Below are 20,461 nucleotides of genomic sequence, written 5' to 3' on the forward strand. Positions count from 1 at the left end.
GTGTGGTAGCAGCCTGTGAGCTGTGAGGTTTGTTAGAAAGTGAAAAATAACTTTTTAAACTTTAGTGAATGTTTGAGGGGAAGCTCAGACCTTCTGTGTATTACAACAACAAGAAGAATTATAATGTTTAAATATACGTAGTGGGTTTCATGTGTTCATGTAGCATCACTGTCCAGGTGTAATCAGCTTCTTATGATCAGATCTGAATCTGTGTTTGTGTCGTGTGGACACATGTGCAGCCTTTGCAGGAGGTTTTGGGGGAGTGTGAGTTACTCTCTGCCCCGTTAATAGATTCTCCTGTTATATCAGGATCATTTATTCCCAAAAAGATGCCCAGTCAGCTGAAACAGTGGAAACATCTCCCTCCGGTCCAGCGGTTTAGCATCATGTGTTGGTCTGAGTTTGCAGAAGGTTGCAGGTGCTGAGCAGCACTCAGATATCCAGCTGTTTACAGAAGCTCCTGTTCGGTTTCTCTGGCATCACTGAAACATTGTTTTCAGCTTCACTCATCAGCTGAGCTGGAGGCACCAGATTTTGGCATTAGTGACAAAAACACTCGAGGGCACCATTTTTTAACTTTTCCTTCTTTAAGGCCTACGAGGAAGTGAGGCGTCGACGCCATGAGGGTATCAGATGTTGTCTTTGCAGGGTAACTGCTGTGAAAGCACTTGTTTCATCCTGAACTCTGTCGTTTCCTAAATGAAGCCAAATAAGTTTTAATGCTCAGACGCAACCAGAGAATGAAAGCTGACAGCGCGACCTCAGTGACGAGGCTGCTGAGGATGTTATTTTCAGATAGGCAGAAGTTACAATGTCCTTTAAAAACCTTTAAAAGTTCTCTGAGCATCTCTGACCCACAGAGTTTGTTTGTTTTGGGTCTGAATTTAAAGGTTTTTGAGTTGATGATGATAAAAAAAATCGCAGCAGTGAGGAGTTAATCAGTCCAGGTGTTCCTAATAGACCGTCTCTAAATATGTTTTATTCTAATAAAATCTTGAATGTTTACATTTCAAGATTTGGAAGAAAAACTATCAGCGGTGCTTCATAAATCAGTTTAGGGTTTAATGTCAGAACCTGGAGATTTAAAAATGTGGGTTCAGAAGAACAAGGAAGCAACCAAAGTACTGCAGAACAAATGATGCTCAGAGTATTTTTTTAGAAATGAGTGACGCTGGATTATTTTAAAAGGTATATAAAGGTCGTACATGAAGCAGAATAAAAACTGAGACGTACTGTTGGCCCCTCCTTTTCTTGTATTGTGATATCTTGGGGACTAAATGTGCAGATAACCTACTTTACACTGACAGGAAGTGGATTTTCCCCAGTCTGACCCACTGAAGGTCACAGTGGGCTGTATGTGTGCCACCGTGTAACGTGAGGTGGCATCCCCTCCCAGGACCTGGCGTCCACATATGTGGACATCACATCAAATACTACATTTTGCTCTACAAGGGCCTGAAATCCTCTTCATCAGGTCCCAGCATGATGAAGAGGAATTAAAAATGCATGCATGGAAGAGTTCGGGTCTTAGGAGGTTAAAGGCTCTCTGCACTCGTCTCCAAGGTTACGCTGACTCAGGGCGCCGTCGTGTAAAAGTACAGCCCGATACGTTTTTAACTTCAGTGAACATCTCTTAAACACTCACAGTCCTGAGACCTCAGCAGTGTTGGTCAAGTTACTTGAAAAAAAGTAATCAGTAACTAATTACTGATTACTTCCCCAAAAAGTAATCCCGTTACTTTACTGATTACTTATTTTCAAAAGTAATTAATTACTTAGTTACTTAGTTACTTTTTAAAAACAGGATTTACAACCTGAATAGGTGATAAAGTGATAGATCTTTCAGCCCAATTCTACTTTTTCTGCATAATCATCATACAAAATGTAATCAAATGGAAAAGTCTCTTTTTAAAACTTGTTTTATTAGTTTTAATCTTTTAACTTTATGCATCAAGCAAACATTTAATTATCTGCAACATTCTCTGACTGGAAGAAATTTGTTTAACATTTAAACCTATTTTCTGCACATTCCAGCACATAAAATAAAATATTTTGTGTGTTTACACTCAGTCTTTCAAATAGATGCAAGTAAAACACAGCAGAAAATAAATAAAGTCAAAGACTAGCGGTCCTGTTGCTCTATTTTCACCTGTAAAGCAGGAGTGGGGTAGGCGGAGGGTTACCCTGGTGCAGGTGTGCAGCGGTCAGTGGAAGAATCCGCGAGTTTCTCTGTGAGTTTCCCATTACGTCGTAGCTACTCGGTGCTTGTTTGGAAGTTTAGGGTTTTTCCGCTGTAAAAAGAAGTTTTCTTCCCACGCACAACGGACACTAATGTTTTTGTCACTTTTTATGGAATCAAACTCAAAGTAAGGTCAGTACTTCCACGCTTTAAACGCTGCACGCTCATACTCTCTCTGCACTCGATATATGATCCATTGTTGATCTGCACACAGCTGTTGTCACGAACGTCGCACTCGCTTACGTCACTGTCATGAGACATTCTCGCAAAAAAATCACGGTTTTAGTAACGCAGTAACGCAGCGTTCCTACGGGAAAGTAACGGTAATCTAATTACAGTTTTTGCAATAGTAATCCCTTACTTGTTACTTTAAAAAAGTAATCGGATTACAGTAACGCGTCTCTGGTCCTTAGTGAGGTTATTCTTTAGTTTTGATGATGCTGTCTGGGATTGTGTCCTCCAGGTTTCACTTCCTGTCTTAATAGTCGCTCTTCCTCGAGTCGACTTCCTGTCTTTGGTTCCCTGACTGTTTGTCTCACGGCTCTTCTCCGAGCTCCCTCCCTTCTTTTCTCTGTATGAAGGCTCTCATCTCTGTGCTTTCAGAGTTCCTGTGCTTCCTTTGTGCTTTTGTGGATTCTGTAAACTTTAAACTTTTGCCTCAGTCCTCGGCTCTTCTCCCTCCATCAGATGACTGATGGGCCACAGTGGTTTGTTTTCAGCATTGATGCTGGAGCCTTTAAATAACTTCAGTTGAGGAGAATTCAGGTGTTTTCAGTCCATTTGTTGGACAGTTAGAAAACCTTTGATGCCACCTCCCAGTTCACCAGTAAAACCTCAGACCTGCTTCAGTTTTGTTGAGGATTGTTTTTCTACATTCGTCCCATCTGTTAAAAGCAAAGCCACATTTATCAGGAGAACAAAGAGCTGCGTCCTTTCTGCAGAGCTTTCAATCATTCTAAAGAGCTTTTTCCACCAGAGACACAAAGGAGAGAAACAAGAGCTCAGAGAAATATCGGTGTGCAAACACGGCCTCGGGCGTGCAGCAAAGTCCATTTCAATGTAAGAAAATCAGGCTTTTTACGAGTCGTGCTCTTTCATCTCTCACACAATACGAGAGCTGCTTTGTTGTGGACTGACTGCAGCAGCATGTGTGTTGCAGCAGCAGTTAGCGTTGGATGGACAGGTCGACGGCGGAGAGGACGGTCAGCTCAGGCGGAGGCGCCGCAAACAAAGGTGAGACCAGAGAGGTTTGTTCTGAAATGTTAGTTAAAAGAAACTCAGTTTAATCGAATCACAGCGGAGAATAAATCATGTTTGGACTGAATGTGAATGCACATTAAAGGCTGTCAGGATTTTGGGAAACATGGTGGAAAATCCTGTGAGAACATCAGAGACGACGTGTTAACGACTAAATATTTCTTCACAGTCTTCAGAAAACCACCAAAGACTGTTCGACTGACGTCGCCAAGTAAGTTTAGATGTTTTTACTTTCTGTGGATATCAATCAATAACTGCAGAGTCATTATTCATGGAGACGAAACAAATCACATCAAACACATTAATCATCATTAGGTTACAGGAATAAAGTTGTTTGCAGAATCATTTTTCTCTCCACTTGGAGACAAAAGAGCAAGAAAAACATTTGTATCCTGTAGGGCTGCCACGATTAGTCGACTAGTCACGATTACGTCGACTATCAAAATCGTCGTTTGAAGCTTTGTAAGATCACAAAAGACGCAGGAATAAGTAGTAGGATTTAAGAGTGTAATAACGGACTGAAACAGAAGATGGCAGCACTGCATGTACAAGGATGCCAGCTGCCGTTAAACCCCGAAGAAGAAGAAGCAGTGTCCCAGAATTCATAGCGCAGCCCAGCTCAGTTTCCAACAATGGCGGCAGCTAGTTAGTTTTAATATTACTCTTATTATTCTTTCTGGGTCACAAAATAAACGTTGAACATATTTTCAGGTGAGAATGTAGCTGTGTAAACCTCAAATATCTGCTCAGTTTATCAAGACACCACATATTTTCAAAAGCGCTCTGACGTTTTCGGGGACGTCTGTTACCCACTAGCTCGATAGCTAGCCGGGAGCTAGGCTAACTAGAGCCGTGAGAACACCGGACTCCCGCAAATTGTTTTCAATCCCACCGCCGTCTTTCGCTACTCAGATTAAACATGATATATAAGTCACTTAGATAACTTAAAGATGTTATTGTTTGACTTTTTTTTATAGTATTTTATTGGTTCCTGTTTAAATCGGTTTGGCTGAGATTAAAGTTATAGTTTTTACACAGCTGAATAAACGTCAAGCAGATTAAACTCCATTGAAACAATCTGCAAATGTCATTAAAATTTAATAAACTATCATCTTGTCTTTATTTTTAGTTAGCACATACCTGAAACACTTAAAGCTGTAAGTTAATGATAGTTATATAAGAGCAGATGCTGTTGGTGCAATAAGCTGTAGTTTTACTCCAATGGATGATGATCTGATTAGTCGACTAATCGCAAAAATAATCGGTGACTAGTCGACTATCAAAATAATCGTTTGTGGCAGCCCTAGTATCCTGTAGTTATCACACATTTATCATCATTACATGTTTTTATTGGTTTTGAGTCAGTATCCACTCTTTGCTGTGCTGCTTTAGCACATTCATCATCGTTTTCCTTTATTTTTGCAGTGGAAACTTGAACATGTAAAAGTGTTCAATCAAAAATTTTCTATGAAGAAACTAAATGTTGTTTGTTGTCTCGTTTATGTCCAAGTGGCCACAAATCAACAAAACCAGGTTTACAGAAATCCATGAAAAGGAGAGTCAGCTGTCAGTCAGTGTTTCGATGCTCAGTCATCCAGGAAACCACAGAAAGTTTGTTCGGTTCACCAGAATCAACTTTTCAGACTTTCAGTGAACAAGATTTGCTCACGTGGGTTTTAAACAGAACCCCACAGGAGGCTTGCATCTCCGGCTGGAACTGAACCAGGCTGAAGATTTAGGAGACAGAAATTTACAACCACATCTTTAACGTTGTTTAACATTCAAAGATCATCCAGCTGAAGGATAAACTTGAACGTCTGGCAAGGTTGGATCCTCTCATGGTGCCAACACAGAAGCTCTCGGCTCATCCAAATCCAAACCGGAGCCTCGGGAATCATCATGTTTTTCTTGGAGTCGTACCTGCAGAACAAAGCATGTGTAGCTGCTGAAGCTAAATGCTTCACTTTGCTCACTTCAGTGTTTCTTGGCGATGCGTTGAAATGAAGAACATGAAGCTGAACCACAGCAGCACGACTGCGAGCTGTGAAACTAAAGAAAGACCTGAAAGGTGTTGAGATGACAGGTCTTCATAACTGCCACCTGCTCTGTACAGACTGAGAGTGATGTGTGGTTCCCGGCACAGGCTGGCAGCTGACAGCTTATCATTTTTAATAGAAATGGAGACGATGGCTGTGGGCAGCACCTGCTGTGTGCATAAATCACACCTGAGGCTGCAGGGCTCACAGTCATAAAGCATGCTGAGACACAGAGGGAAGCGGAGGATCATCTGAGGAATGTTATTACTTTACTTCTTTTTTTAAATTAAAGGTCAAATATGAACTCTGCCAGTTCGGTCTTGCAGTTCTCGCCTGGCTCGGTCGCGGCAGACGGTTTGATAAATTATTGAACCGATGACAAGAAAAACAAAGATTAAAAAAATATTAATTTAGTTTTAACTAAGCTGTTTGTCTGCAGTCTCTTTGCCTTCAGGTGATCCATCACTGGGTGTCAGTGGGTCAGGTGGTGGGGCTGCATCAGGAGGCTCTGGAGCGACCACATCCAGCGAGGGAATCAGCACCACCTCTGTAGGAGCTTCCTCTGCTGCATCTTCAGGCGGAGGGTCTCTGGTTTCAGAGGCCTGGGAGGCGTCGGGTGAAGAGTTCAGGGCTGCTGCCGGCTCCTCAAACATGTCCTACGGTGCAGGAAGCGGTGGCAGAGAGGGGGCGAAAAGGGACGGAGGTTTGGGCGCTGTGACAGTTTCCACCGTGAACAAACCCGGCTACAGCTCAGGAAGATCAGGAGAGGCGAAGAGGGGCTCCTCCTCCTCCTCCGTGTTCATTTCTTCACCTGCTTCAAAGGAGAGGAAGAGCATCACCACCATGGCTGCAGCGCTGTCAGAGGCCTTTGACGGTGAGGGTCAAAGGTCAATAAGCAGTAATAAGCCAGCTTTATGTTACTGAGATACGTGTATTTCAAAATAAGAGTCTTAATTATGGAATCAGAACCAGCAAATTACAATCAGCGCCAAAAAAGTAAAAGCAGACATTTTTCAGCAATCGACCAGTTCCTGTAGAAAACACGACGAGTCGTAGTAAACGTTTTAAATCACTTCAATTAAATTAATGTTTTTTAATAAAAACAAGTCATAAACAGCCTGAATCATTGAAGGTTCAACCTTCACACATTAACTGGCTGCAGTTTGGTCTGAGTTGCAGCAGGGGGCGCTGGCAGGCTAATCCTCGAGTCAATGAAGCTAAACAGCTAAAATAATTGTTTACATCATCTACTAGAAAGAATCAAACTATCACATTTATTCTAACCGAACGAGCTTCTCAGGTTAGACGTGAAACATCTTCAACAAACTCAAAGACGTCCGGTCACTTTCTCTTTAAGCTCCGAAGACTTTTTATTTTAACTTCGTGAACATATTAATTATTTGTCCAGCTGAAATAAGTCATTAGCAGAGAATTTTGTTCACTGCAAGCATGAAGTGAGTATATTTAGATGTTATTGCATCAGTTAGATTAAAAAGATGCAGCTGAAGTCGACCAGACATCGATTAGCACGTCAGTATCCAAACTGAACCTCTAAGCTTGTTCGGAAACCTGGAACCTCCATCGAGACCGGAGGCCTCAAGTGGCCATTTGAGGAACTGCAGTGTCTGTGTTTCTGTATTCATTGTTGTAGTAGTTAAAGGCCAGCAGAAGCTTCCACGGCTGGTTGTGGTGACGCAGCTCCCATCCCTCTGCTGCTCGCGCTGCGATGACTTTCACTCACAGAAACGATTTTACATCAGCTCAAACTGTAAAGAAGAAACTGAGCTCTAACTATTGTCTAAAACACGTCTACTGAACCATGATGGACATTTCCAGAAAAACAAAAGAATATAAAATATCTATGTTTGGACTCTTTATGCTGGACGTCTCGATAGCGCCCCCTGTAGAACGGGAGGTCCAGCTTTCTAATAATTAGTTCTTTAATTTTATGTTTCAGAAAGCTCGAGTCCAAACTCCTCTCCAGAGTACAACAGGAAGGATTATGGTGAGTTTATGCTTGAATTTCAGAATAAAAGCTGGAGTTTACACGTGCACTATTACAGATTTTTGGACGTTGTGTTTTTACAGGCAGTTCAAGCGCACCATCCACTTCTGTCACTAGAGGGAGAGCTCAGAGCCGAGGTGACACGCTGAAACCACATGATCAATAAAAATGAAGCACGGCACCGTTTTGTTTTAATCTAAAGGTATCAGGTTAAAGGTCAACTGATTAGTTTGGGTTGCTTTCAGAGAGTGAGATCAGAGTCCGGCTGCAGAGCGCTTCTCCTACAGGAAGCTGTGAGTATCGCCCTCCATCACACATTCATTCATCAGTCATCATCCTCTGTTCGGTCCAAATGCACCGGTTCCTGTGCTTCAGGGACGGAGCTGGACGACGTGAAGCGCCTGCTGAGAGGAAACCGCTCCACCAGCATCAGCCCCACCCAGTCCCCTAACAACACGCTGCCCATCCCCAAGAAGGCCAGCGTGGACCCGAGGACCCTGCCTGACAGCTCCGGTGCAGGTTCGGTCACTTTAAAGGCCTCACATGTCACTCGTGTAGCGATTTAAACTCTGAGATGATGCAGAGATGGACTCAGGAGTTGCCCACCTCTACACACAAACGCTGTAGACGGGCAACAACCATCCTGGGTTGAGAGGATTGATCCAGGATGGATCTGACTGCTGGACTCAACCAACAGGTCCAGCTTATATTTGTCAGATATGACATCGAGATCACATCGAGTCAATGCAACGTTTGTCAGAGCTGCAACCGAGCTATGAGGGCTGAAAGGAGGCCCAGTTAGGCCCAAACATGTCTGCCATGTGAGGAGGAGGTCAGTGGATGAATATCTCCTCTTTCTTCCCTGTTAGATCAGTACGGCAGCCTGTGGAGCGGCTCGTCTGTGAGCAGCTACATGTACAACCCCAACCACAGCAACCTGGGCAGCCTCTACCAGCCAGGTCGGTGACAGCAGGGCTTCTGTTTGCCTCAGAGAGGATGGTGTCATACGGAGCCCCGCAGGGGACATGGGAGAAAAAAAATTAAGACAGACTTTTGCGAGATCTCGCAAAAGTTTTAGCCGCATTCTTCAGAGGCCGCCAGCTCGAAGCCGACTGGGAGGTCGATGCACGATGTGCCGGGAAAGCGGTGTGGTAGGTCTCGACCTCCCGTTAGCTTCGAGCTAGTGGGTGTCAGATCTCCGAAAACGTCGGAGCACTTTTGCAAATATGTGATGTCTTGTAAACCGAGCAGGTATCTGACGTTTACACAACTACATTCACGCCTCAAAATATCTTAAAAGTGTATTTTGTGACCCAGAAAGAGTAATATTACAACTAAGTAGCTGCTGCCATTGTTGGAATTCAACTTTTGCGAGATCCCGAGTTAGTTTTGCGAGATCTCGCAAAAGTCCATCTTATTTTTTTTTTCTCCCATGTCCCCTGCGGGGCTCCGTAGTGTCATGATGGAGGTCGCAAACTTTGTTTGTTAGGCCAAACTTTCTGCTTCAAGCTCTGTATGGATCTGCTGATGTTTTCCTTCAGCAACAGTAAATAAAAATAAACATGAATCCACACAATTTCTGCTCCAGATCAGCTCGTTACCGTGGTGATCCAGACAGGTCACAAAGTTCAACTTAAGCCACTGATGCATAGGAAAAAGGTTTGTTTACTTTGGTGAAGAAAGATGAAAACTTTCACGATTCAAACATTATCAGAAGACTTTGTTTACTTTAATAAAAAAACAATGTTTGTATAAACACTGTTTATAAACAAACCGTGGGGCAGTTTTGTTCACTTCTGAAAAGAAAAATCTATAAAAGCTTGTTTTTATTTTATAAATGTTTTAATATAAAATCGTCTTAAATATTGAACATATGCAGAGACGTCATTTTAAATTTACCTCAAGCAAAAAGAAAAAGCTGAAGACTTTACAAAAACTAAAAAGGAAGATGATGAAGATGATTTTAACCACAACTAGAAAAATTTGCATTTCCTGTGAAAATGCTGTGTGGATGCCTTAACGCTAAAGATGTCTGCTGAAAAAAGCTGAAAAAGTTTAAAAATTGCAAAAAGTTGTACGGTGGTGAAGAAACTGAAAATTCTGCTAAAAACGGGTAAAGACGGAGAAATTTTTGCTGAAAAGTGGTGAAAAAAAAACATTGCCCTGAACAGGATTCGAACCTGGCCCTCCTGGTCTCAAGGAAGCCACTCATCTCACTGAGCCAAACTCATTCTGACAAAGAAGAGGTGGAGACACTGACAATTTTGCTGAAATGAGCAGAAGCTGCTGAGAATTGTGCTGATAAGAGGTGAAAAGGCTAAAAAATTTTCAGAAAAGAGATGAATCAGCAGAATTTCTGCGACCGTGGCTCAGGGGGTTGGGAAGTGTATCTGTAACCGGAAGGTCGCCGGTTCGATCCCTGGGCTCTCTGTCCTGGTCGTTGTGTCCTTGGGCAAGACACTTCACCTACTGGTGATGGTGCGATATGGCAGCCTCGCCTCTGTCAGTCTGCCCCAGGGCAGCTGTGGCTACAATGTAGCTGCCTCCACCAGTGTGTGAATGTGAGAGTGAATGAATAGTGGCATTGTAAAGCGCTTTGGGTGCCTTGAAAAGCGCTTTATAAATCCAATCCATTATTATTATTAGTATCAAAAGAGTTTTTTTCTGAAAAAAGCAGAAAAAACTGAAAATTTTGCTGAAAAAAGTTTTAAAAAAGTTTAACTGTTAACTGAAAGAAATGTTGCCATAAGCGGGATTTGAACCCAGTCTGAGAACGGCTGCTCATCTCACGGAGCTAAAACACAGCTCAACCCGGCAAGGAAAACTAGTGACCCCACTGATAATGTGGCAGAAAAGGGCAAAAAATATTGCATAAAAAATTCAAATATCTCAAAAAGTATAGAAGTCATGAGCACCAAAAGTCATAGAAATAATTAGCAGAAAGAGCAGAATTTTGAACGGTGCTAATAGCATGAAAACTGAGGGAGTAGTTAAGGGGCAAAAAACGTACAGAAGCAACCAGAATAATAAAGAAGAGAAACAGGAACTCAATAGTGCCCTTTGAGGGCATCCACACAATAATGTGATGCAAGGAAACAAAGACAACAAAGGGAAAAATAACCCACAGCAAACCTTTGTTTACTGAAAACATCGATAGATGGTTATTATTAAAACACACTCCATATATTACCTGTTGCATGCACGTCCCTGCTATAGATGAACTGAGGTATCATCACTTCCTCTGGCAGTAACAAAGTACTGTGATGTTCTCCCTCAGATCGCCCTGCACTGCATGTTTCTGCTGTAGACCTGTTCAGGCCTTTGAAGCCTTTTCTTTGCCGTCTGTGGCAGATATGATAATAAGACTAACGAGGCTGTTCTGTCACGTACAGGAGCTCAGAACAACCTGACGCTCAGCTCTCCGTCTGTGAGCGGCGGCCCGTCTCCGGCGCAGAACGGCAGCTCCGGTGAGCCTTTTCCTGGCGTGTCACAGCGCGGCGTTCAATGCCGAGCTTCACGCTGTCACCGGATAACGACGCTGTTTGACTCTGTTTCAGCTCCAGTGTACGGCGTGCAGAATAACCTGACCACTCCCACTCCCACTGCCTTTTCTCCCACTGCAGCCAACACACACATAGGTGAAGCACTGACCTTTTATCCAGTCTGTCCCACTTCACCTCCCCGATCAGCTCACAGCTTTGCCCTCCTTGTCTCCTCACAGTTTACGGCGTGCAGAAGAACGTGTCTGGAACGAGCACAGCCGCCGGTGAGGACGTGATGAAGATGACGCTCCAGCTGCTGGCTGTGATTTAAGATATTTAATCTTTATCTCGCTGTCTGTGTCTGACAGTGAGACCCAGCAGCCCCACCGGTGACGAGGCCTCGGGGAAAGACTTTAAGTTTGTGCTCACGGAGAAGGAGAAGGCTCCAATCAAGCTGACAGAGCGGCTCGTCGTGGCCAAAGACACCGGGAAGCAATTCATGTCTGCTGCACCTGCCAGTTTACCCGGTAACACAAACTATTTGGAGTGAAATTTGAAGGTCTAAAGCACAGCTGTGTTTGGCTCTTGTAGATATATTATTATTTTAAAGGTCCTGAAGATCTAATTCTTGATCAGGTGTCATTGTTGTGTTGCAGCTTTGTTCTCTGACGACACCCTGAAGACTGAGAAACTGAAATCCTTCAGCACCGTGGACAGAGCAACAGAATGTAGGATAACTGTCACACAGGTTATACGACTGGTTTGCACTTATTAATGTCGTCTCTGTTTCTGCCGCAGCTTCGACCCTGAAAGCTGGGACTAAAGACAAAGCCACCTATGCAGGTATGTTAACAGTCTTAATAAACTCCTGCAGGGTGTGATGTTACCCACACATCGTCAGCTGTTAGCTACAAAGCAAAACACTTTACATGTGCACTGGGAACTGCTAGCCTGGGTCTGTGTGGAGTCTCCTAGTCCATCTGAAGTTGGTTAATTATGTTTTAATAAATAAACCAAAAGGAAAAAACGTATCAATTAAACAGTAGCTTTAACGTCGTGAGCAGCAGCCTGCAGGCTCGCAGGAATCACGCTCACATGTTAGCAAATCTTTGTCCTGTCTTCCTACCCTCACCTCAAACGGTCGCAGCAGATGGCCCCGCCCCTCCCTGAGCCTGGTTGAGGTTTCTTCCTCTTAAAAGGGAGTTTTTCCTTCCCGCTGTCACCAACGGGGACCACTTGAAAAATGAGAAAAAAAATCATATTTTGCACGGTTGGATCTTAAGGTTCCAGGTAGAGCTTCAACATCCAACAAGAAGAAATGGGAGTGACGCAAAACATTTTCTGAGCAATTTATTGAAAATAACGCTTAAACTGAAACAGGCTGTTGCAAAATGTGGATTCGTTGTCATTTTCGGTCAGGTAGTCACGCTGCCATGACGTTCTGATGGCAAAGCCAAACGAACGTTAGCTTTTAGAACGTGGTCGGGTTGTTGAACTGCAGGAGCAGGGTCACGGTGCCCACAGGACTTCTTCCAGGAGAATAACATCACTCTCTTGGACCATCCTGCGTGTTCCTCTGATCTAAATCCAACTGAGAACCTTTCAGGATGGATGGCAGGGGAAGTTTACAGAAATGCACAACCGTTCCAGACAGTAGATGTGTTTGTGCAGCCGTCTGTTCCCCCTCACCTCATGGAAACGCTTGAATCAAGCGTGCCGCAACGAATGTTTGAGGTGATCATCAATAACAGTGGAGCTGCTCATGACTGAGTTCATGTTTGATTTCTGTTTTGGGGGGTTTACAGGTTTTTTTGGAGGTGTAAAACAGCCTGTTTCAGTTTAAGCGCTGTTTTCAATAAATGGCTCAAAAAAAAAAAGTTTTTTCTCGCTCCCATTTCCTCTTGTTGAAGCTCTGCTTGGAACCTTGTTACGATCTTAAACTTTTGATCGGGGCTGTATGATTGTAGGGTCTGCCTTACAATATAAAGCACCTTGAGGCGACTGTTGTTGTGATTTGTTTCTGTATAAATAAAACTGATTTGAATTGAATTGAAATCACGAAACCGGACTTTTGTAAAAATCTGGCTCATTTTTGCAATAGTCGCCCCCTGCTGGCCATTTAAAAAGAATGCAGGTTTATTTTTATCTTGTATGTAAAAATAGATCAATATGACTAAACAACACGAATCTGTTTATTTCTCAGACATCCATATAAAAGACATGAAACAGTCCAGTTTTGGCTGCTGCTCCTGCTGCAGCTGGTGGAAGTGGCTCCTGGGCCTCCTGCTCAGCCTGTTGCTCCTCTTCAGTGTCCTTTTTGGACTCATTGCTTTGGGTAAGATGGAAAGACTTCACCATCACAGGGGTCTGTGAGAGTGATCTGCACAGGTTTACCTGCCAGCCTGCGTCTTGTCTCACAGGTGAAGAAGTCAGACGCCTGAAAGGCCGCGTGGACGCTCTGGAAGCCATGACCAGATCTGCGTCAGTCAGTCACTTGACGTCTTCTGGCAACAAAATCTCCGAGCGGGTGGAATCCACGTACGTCGAGAAGAACGCCGCTTCAACCCTCATCCACTCCGACAACGGGCTCAACCTGGATGGTGGTGGCACGGGCGGAGGCACGGGAAACAGCCTGGTCCAGGACAGGGCCGCCCTGGAAAGACTCATACAGCAGCTGGTCAGGGATGAGCTCCACTCGGGATCTGTAAGAGGTGTGGAAATGTAACGCACCGATCAGCTGTCTTCAACCATTTCTGGACATTTAACAAATACTGAAAACTTTATTTGGGTTTAGAAACTCTGGCATACTCACTGAAAGGAGAGAGAGGAGAGCCGGGACCTAAAGGTATGTTTGAAATCATTTAAAATCATTTAGAAATTCACATTTTGTTTGTATTGATCGTCTTGGCTTCTGCATTAGGTGACCCAGGGCCATTAGGACAAAAAGGTGAGTACTTCTAGGTACACATAATAACGTGTGGTGTAATATGTGGAACTAGCTGCTGACGCTTGTTTTGTTGCAGGTGATATGGGAACGTCTGGCCCTCCAGGTAAGCCTCAGAACTAATGTTTGTTTCCTCCCCGGTGAGCCGACAAACTTCTTCTTTGATGTCTGCTTTAGGTCTTCCTGGGCAGATCGGGCATCCAGGTTTGGAGGGAACAAGGGGACCAAAGGGAAGTGCAGGTATATATATTTTTTTAAATAATCTTTGTAAAGACAACCCTAAAAGAAAAAAAAAACCTGACTCCTCCTCTTTTTTGCCCAGGTGAACCAGGTGCTGAGGGACCACAAGGTCAGAGGGGTCGGGAAGGACCGGTGGGCCCCCGAGGAGAACCTGGATCACCTGGCTTTGGAGCCAAAGGAGACAGAGGTTTGAAACTATACACAAGTAAGTCAGCGAGTAAATACATGAGAGGATTTATTGATTGTATTTTGGCTTTGAAAGGATTCCAGGGTGAGCCAGGACGACCGGGTCCCGCCGGTATTGCTGGACCTGCAGGTCCAAAAGGTAAAGTTAAGCTTGTGATGATCAGACCAGATTCGTTTAGATTCAAAGACTCAAAAACGTTATTTAGCAGGTTTTAGGTTAAATGCTAATTAGCAGCTATAAGCATGTTTTTCTTGTCTGCTTTAGGTGCCACAGGAGAGCCGGGTGCCGCAGGAAGTCCTGGTAAAGACTCAGTTTCACGTCTATATTAAAAGTGTTGATTTGTATCGACCAACGGTCTTTTCTTCATTAAATCTGTCAAAATGTATCCAGGTGCTCCTGGATCAAAGGGATTCCAGGGGGAGGCGGGGCTTCCAGGAACCAAAGGTAGACGCTTTGTCTTCGGTTTTTTAGACTTGTGTATAAACTGCTGACACTTCTAAGTGTGTTGTGACAATATTACCCAAAATCCATAGACCATGTGTACATTCAGTGGCCACTTTATTAGATACACCTTGCTCATACCTGGTTGGACTCCGTTTTGCTGCTTAAATCCTTTGTCTCACTAACAAATTGGTCCATGTTAAGGTGATAGCACCACGCAGTTGCTATGCTATGGCCATAAAGGCTCAGTAACAATACTCAGCTACACTGTGGCGAGCTCAGCTGGCACTAAGGTGCCCAGAAAATATCCCCACACGGCTACATCACCACCAGCAGCCTGAACCAAGGATACGTTCATGCATAGCTCAGTTTTAACGAGCAGTTCTTTGAGTTGGTGCCTTCCTATCAATCAGCCCTGGCATGATCCAAATCACTCGAATCCCCTTTTTTCCTCACTTCTGGTGCTCCGTTTGATCTTCAGCAGCTCATCTCAACCATGTCCATGTACCTAAATGCACTGAGTTGCTGAACGGATAAGCTTTTATCCATTTTGGACAACTCCCTGATCACCCCACCTTTCTCCACTGTCTGTGACGCAGGGGACCGAGGAACATCTGGGCTGCCGGGAATCAAAGGAGACCACGGAGAGAGGGGACCACGTGGACCGGCAGGTGTGTCTCAGCACACGTCTATGATCCACAACAGGCCACGCAGTCAAATAATATTAAATATTTGAAAATCCTACGATTTTCAGACACGTTGACCTCTGACCTTGAGGTCAAGGTCACCAGGATGTTCACAAACTCTGGTTTCCCCAATGCCCGCCTGCTGGCAGGCTGACAATCCCATCAACCTTTTACAGCTAAAGGGTAAAAAGAAGAAGGGGGCAGTTTAGTTTTAGATTTTAGCCCCACCCAGACTCTGCATCTTTAACAATAACTAAGAATACAGTCATTTTGAATGATGATATTTTGGCTTGTAGAGCTAAAAGTTACCAAAGTGTGTAAGGACGCGCCACGTTGTCAGCCACTGCAAGCTAGCAGTACATATGTATGCTGGGTTGAGGTTATTATATTACAAGACGAAGCAAGAAATAACTAGTGAGACTTAAAAATGTCATCTTCAAACCTCAACCCTTTATTTTTAGGTGAACCCGGACAGCCTGGACCTCAAGGACCTTCAGGATTAAAGGGATCTAAAGGAATTGCAGGTGAGAAGTTTGGACAAACACTGAATAACTACAGAACACAGTGTTGTAAATGGTATAAAACATCTGTGTATAAACTGTAGGTGACCCAGGTTCAGTTGGACTTCCTGGTGTCAGAGGACCACATGGAGTTCCTGGAGATGCCGGTCCCCCAGGTATCAAATGCCTGTCCACTAAAAGTCCTCTGCTGCTACTGGTTACATGTTCGGTTTAATGTTATCTGACTAACCTGAAATAAAAACCTCAATCTCTCTCACACCTTACAATAACACTTTTTTCCTCAGGCCCCCCTGGGTTGCAGGGACCCCCAGGTATGACAATATCCAAAAACTAAGGTACAGATTCAAATGTACATATTTAAATGATCATGTTTTGCTTTTGTGATCTGTTGTACAGGTATTGCAGGAATCCCAGGCCAGCCTGGTGGTAAAGGTGAGGTCGTCTTTTCTTTCTAGTCACTTTATTTATTTCCTATGAAAATGAAAAAGTTTGGACCAACAGGGCAGAAGATCTTGAGCTCTTAACCTTAAAGCATATGAGGCTACGCTAATGAATAAAACTGGAGCCAAAGTTCCCCTAAAAAACTCAAAGAAATTAATAAATACTGTTAGTTATTAAGATTTATGAAACACTAAAGAGTGGTTTTCTCAAAAGCTGGTGGAGGTGTTGATATATGTCTGTTCCAGGTGAACCAGGAACACCTGGTAAAGTCGTTTCTCCAGGTAAGAACAGCAGGTTTTGTTATACTCGCTACATGTTGTTCATTTTTGTAAAGCTTTACTTGGTTTTGGTTTATCTTCTTTTTGTGTATAGTTGGCTCTGATACTGTGGCCATCCCTGGACCTCCAGGACCAGCTGGACCTCCAGGTCCCGCTGGATCACCTGGTCTGTCGGGTCCAATTGGCCCTGCTGGTATCCCAGGACAACCAGGTAAATCTGCCATCTTGTCCAATGCGAAGCATCTGGATGGAATAAAAAAAGACTGATTTTTTTCCTGTGATAAAATCATTTAGGATCTAAGGGAGAGCGAGGAGAAAAGGGAGAGAGGGGGCAGAAGGGGGAGCCAGGTGAGCGGTACAGAACGCTTTAGTTTCACCAAATCCAAAACTACTGGTTTCAGCAAAAACATATTATATTAATATGTTCTCGGTGTTTTCTTACCTAGCGGACACTTCCTCAGTGGTTGGATCTCGTGGTCCACAAGGACCTCCAGGACTTCCTGGAGTACCTGGTCCTCAGGGTCCTCAGGGTCCTCCTGGTACGTTTAGAGCTATATGTAACACAAATATTTCAAACATTGTGGCTTAAATTAAACTCGCGATTATACAAATGTTACTTTCATTCAGGTGAGTCTACAGAGGGTCCCCCAGGACCCAGAGGTCCTCCTGGAGAGCCAGGTAAATAAGTATTCTTCTCCACGGGCACAAAGATAAATAAATAGATCATCAGCATAAAATGTGATTTTGGCAGCATCAGAATATTTTTCTCCATCTTAAACCGATCTGTGTCCTCACAGGTATCGGCGAACCTGGACCTCCAGGCAAGAACGGAGCTCCTGGGAGCTTTGTGCCGACATCAGGTTGGTAAAAGAAAACTAATTTCACACAAACACACTGTCCTCTGGTGTCTGTGCATGGCATTTAGTGCACTTTGTATCTCAGAAACCTTCTTTGCTGGACCACCCGGACCTCCAGGACCCCCGGGGCAGCAAGGCTCACAGGGTAGGTGCAGAGGACCAGATGAATATTGATGATTGAACATTTTTGAAAATTAACTGGCCAGTGTTGAAGTTTGAATGTTTTCTATAATCCTTTCATCTTAGGTGACCCAGGACCACAAGGGTACCAAGGTGAGGAAACTGTTGTACTTTAGAAACTCCAGGTTTTCACAGACAGTCTAAAAGTAATGGTGACTATTCCAGGTGAACCAGGACAACCAGGCCTTCCAGGAAGCCCCGGAGACCCCGGTGTTGGTATGTCAGGAACTTTTTACTGTCTCAATGTGTTCAGGTGCCCCTGAGGTATTTCTGGGGTCAGTAACAAACAGTCAAGCTATGATTGGATATGAATGGTTTTCATTGCAGGTTTCCCAGGTCAGCCTGGAACTCAAGGCCCACCAGGTCCAGACGGGCCACCGGGACCTAAAGGTGAATTCAAATCATTTCTGAGCTTATTGAGCTTTCCGATATCCTTCTCTTTTTATGTTTGCACATTGGTTCTTCTTTCTGTCCGTGTGCTTCCAACTCAGAAAAGGCTCTAATTTACTTTAATTGGATTTATGTTTCCTTTCACAGGTGATACAGGAGATCCAGGACCTCCAGGAATTCCAGGAGTCTCCGCAGGTAAATTCATCCCTTACATATGCTATATCTGTGATGTATCTTCAAAGTCTCACAGTTTTACATTATTGGAAGTAATTTGTCCCAGGGTGATGTAAAATAACTAAAGGAAAGCCCTCATTTACAGCCTATTCGTCTCTACGGAGCCCCGCAGGGGACATGGGAGAAAAAAAATTAAGACGGACTTTTGTGAGATCTCGCAAAACTAACTCGGGATCTCGCAAAACAAACTCGGGATTTCGCAAAACTTTTGCGAGATCTCGCAAACCAAACTCGAGATCTCGCAAAAGTTTTGCAAGATCTTGCAAAACAAACTCAGAATCTCACAAAACTTTTGCGAGATCTCGCAAAAAAACTTGAGATCTCGCAAAAGTTTTGCGAGATCTCGCAAACCAAACTCGAGATCTCGCAAAACTTTTGCGAGATCTCGCAAACCAAACTCGAGATCTCGCAAAACTTTTGCGAGATCTCGCAAACCAAACTCAAGATCTCGCAAAACTTTTGCGAGATCTCGCAAAACAAACTCGGGATCTCGCAAAACTTTTGCAAGATCTCGCAAAACAAACTCAGGATCTCACAAAACTTTTGCGAGATCTCACAAACCAAACTCAAGATCTCGCAAAACTTTTGCGAGATTTCGCAAAACAAACTCGGGATCTCGCAAAACTTTTGCGAGATCTCGCAAAAGTTGAATTCCAACAATGGCGGCAGCTACTTAGTTGTAATATTACTCTTTCTGGGTCACAAAATACACTTTTAAGATATTTTGAGGCGTGAATGTAGTTGTGTAAACGTCAGATACCTGCTCGGTTTACAAGACATCACATACTTGCAAAAGTGCTCCGACGTTTTCAGAGATCTGACACCCACTAGCTCAAAGCTAACGGGAGGTCGAGACCTACTACAGCCGGGAGGAACACCGCTTTCCCGGCACATCGTGCCTCGACCTCCCGGTCCCTCCCTCCAAAGAATGCGGCTAAAACTTTTGCGAGATCCCGAGTTTGTTTTGCGAGATCTGGCAAAAGTTTCTGGCAAAAGATCTGGCAAAAGTCCGTCTTAATTTTTTTTCTCCCATGTCCCCTGCGGGGCTCCGTACGTCTCTGCCAGAGGCCTGATTACCCAAATTTTCAGGACCCTCGGGCATTAGTTGCTCTGTATCTAGTTCGATCCTTTTTCTTTCTTTAAAGCCTTTCCAGTGTGAGTTTGACAGCGTTAGATTATTAGAAATGTTACTTAAACTGTTTCAAACATGCTTTCCTTTGAACAACCAACAGGGGGCGACTCCTGTGGTTGTAAAGTTTTCAGCACACTACACAACTAGTGGCTGTATAGAAGTCGGTGTCACTGCTCGGCCAGCGTTTGAAGATGTAGATGTTCTTGTCATTAGCAAATATTTTAAAACTGATATTTGAGCTTATTGTCTGCATGTAAATGACATTCTGGGAATTCATTAATCCAGGTAGCTTGCTCAATCATTGCCCCCCAGGCCTACCTGGACCGCCCGGTCCACCTGGAGGAGATTGTCCTGGATCTGGATCACTTGGTTTGACCCCGTGCATTGCAGAATTCCTTAAGAGTAAGCTGTGCACTGGCAAAGCTGCGCAGGCACGCTGCTTCTCCCTTTTCTTATACATCTCCATCAAATTCTTCTTCTTTGAAGCTCCCCCTGGAGTCCATGGCAGACACTAAAACAATAACAAATTTGGCAAAAAGCGCCTGATTTTGTTTTTTTGTGTGTGTTTTTTCCACCAAGCTTCACATCTGCGCCTCAAGCACTCCAGCGCCACCTATGGGCTAGAATTGGACTTGTGTTTATGCATGTAATTTTGAACTGCTTTATACAAATGACAAAACTTGGAATCCTGATTTTGAAGCATCCAATGAAATGAAATTCAGGATTAAAGAAAAATTCAAAGGTCACAGTTGGGATAAAACTGGGATAGATGATCTTCGGGCCAAGCCTCGCAGATGTTAGGGTTTAGATTTTTCATCTTTTAATGTCCTCATCCATCACAGCTAGCATAAATCAGCCACAAAGTTGGGAAAATTGGAAGTATTTGTCAAATTCCAATTTGGTACATATAC

The 20,461-nt window shown here is 43.8% G+C and overlaps 1 protein-coding gene across 9 annotated transcripts in view; it reads left to right on the top strand.

Annotated features, from left to right (window-relative positions):
* LOC146516113 (uncharacterized) overlaps window positions 1-20,461 on the top strand; it is a 28,821-nt gene that overhangs the window by 1,222 nt on the left and 7,138 nt on the right. For 2 of the 9 annotated variants that reach the window (XM_085161965.1, XM_085161963.1), the window contains exons 2-43: window positions 3,216-3,298; window positions 3,399-3,472; window positions 3,666-3,707; window positions 5,972-6,406; window positions 7,490-7,537; window positions 7,621-7,674; window positions 7,783-7,830; window positions 7,913-8,056; window positions 8,407-8,496; window positions 10,930-11,004; window positions 11,095-11,175; window positions 11,259-11,303; window positions 11,388-11,546; window positions 11,676-11,747; window positions 11,818-11,862; window positions 13,223-13,354; window positions 13,440-13,730; window positions 13,814-13,864; window positions 13,940-13,966; window positions 14,043-14,069; window positions 14,141-14,203; window positions 14,286-14,390; window positions 14,466-14,528; window positions 14,655-14,690; window positions 14,781-14,834; window positions 15,431-15,502; window positions 15,979-16,041; window positions 16,122-16,193; window positions 16,323-16,349; window positions 16,435-16,470; window positions 16,725-16,760; window positions 16,852-16,968; window positions 17,052-17,105; window positions 17,204-17,296; window positions 17,385-17,435; window positions 17,555-17,617; window positions 17,700-17,759; window positions 17,861-17,887; window positions 17,960-18,010; window positions 18,122-18,184; window positions 18,332-18,379; window positions 19,836-19,952. In XM_085161965.1, coding sequence (XP_085018091.1) covers window positions 3,415-3,472; window positions 3,666-3,707; window positions 5,972-6,406; window positions 7,490-7,537; window positions 7,621-7,674; window positions 7,783-7,830; window positions 7,913-8,056; window positions 8,407-8,496; window positions 10,930-11,004; window positions 11,095-11,175; window positions 11,259-11,303; window positions 11,388-11,546; window positions 11,676-11,747; window positions 11,818-11,862; window positions 13,223-13,354; window positions 13,440-13,730; window positions 13,814-13,864; window positions 13,940-13,966; window positions 14,043-14,069; window positions 14,141-14,203; window positions 14,286-14,390; window positions 14,466-14,528; window positions 14,655-14,690; window positions 14,781-14,834; window positions 15,431-15,502; window positions 15,979-16,041; window positions 16,122-16,193; window positions 16,323-16,349; window positions 16,435-16,470; window positions 16,725-16,760; window positions 16,852-16,968; window positions 17,052-17,105; window positions 17,204-17,296; window positions 17,385-17,435; window positions 17,555-17,617; window positions 17,700-17,759; window positions 17,861-17,887; window positions 17,960-18,010; window positions 18,122-18,184; window positions 18,332-18,379; window positions 19,836-19,952 — 3,295 coding nt within the window. In that variant the 5' untranslated portion in view covers window positions 3,216-3,298; window positions 3,399-3,414. Of the gene's footprint in view, window positions 1-15; window positions 3,299-3,398; window positions 3,473-3,665; window positions 3,708-5,971; window positions 6,407-7,489; window positions 7,538-7,620; window positions 7,675-7,782; window positions 7,831-7,912; window positions 8,057-8,406; window positions 8,497-10,929; window positions 11,005-11,094; window positions 11,176-11,258; window positions 11,304-11,387; window positions 11,547-11,675; window positions 11,748-11,817; window positions 11,863-13,222; window positions 13,355-13,439; window positions 13,731-13,813; window positions 13,865-13,939; window positions 13,967-14,042; window positions 14,070-14,140; window positions 14,204-14,285; window positions 14,391-14,465; window positions 14,529-14,654; window positions 14,691-14,780; window positions 14,835-15,430; window positions 15,503-15,978; window positions 16,042-16,121; window positions 16,194-16,322; window positions 16,350-16,434; window positions 16,471-16,724; window positions 16,761-16,851; window positions 16,969-17,051; window positions 17,106-17,203; window positions 17,297-17,384; window positions 17,436-17,554; window positions 17,618-17,699; window positions 17,760-17,860; window positions 17,888-17,959; window positions 18,011-18,121; window positions 18,185-18,331; window positions 18,380-19,835; window positions 19,953-20,461 lie in introns of those variants that run through there. The other 7 variants (XM_085161962.1, XM_085161960.1, XM_085161966.1 and 4 more) reach the window with 6 other exon arrangements.

This window comes from Neolamprologus multifasciatus, chromosome 6, assembly GCF_963576455.1.
Source record: "Neolamprologus multifasciatus chromosome 6, fNeoMul1.2, whole genome shotgun sequence".
Classification (NCBI taxonomy): domain Eukaryota; kingdom Metazoa; phylum Chordata; class Actinopteri; order Cichliformes; family Cichlidae; genus Neolamprologus; species Neolamprologus multifasciatus.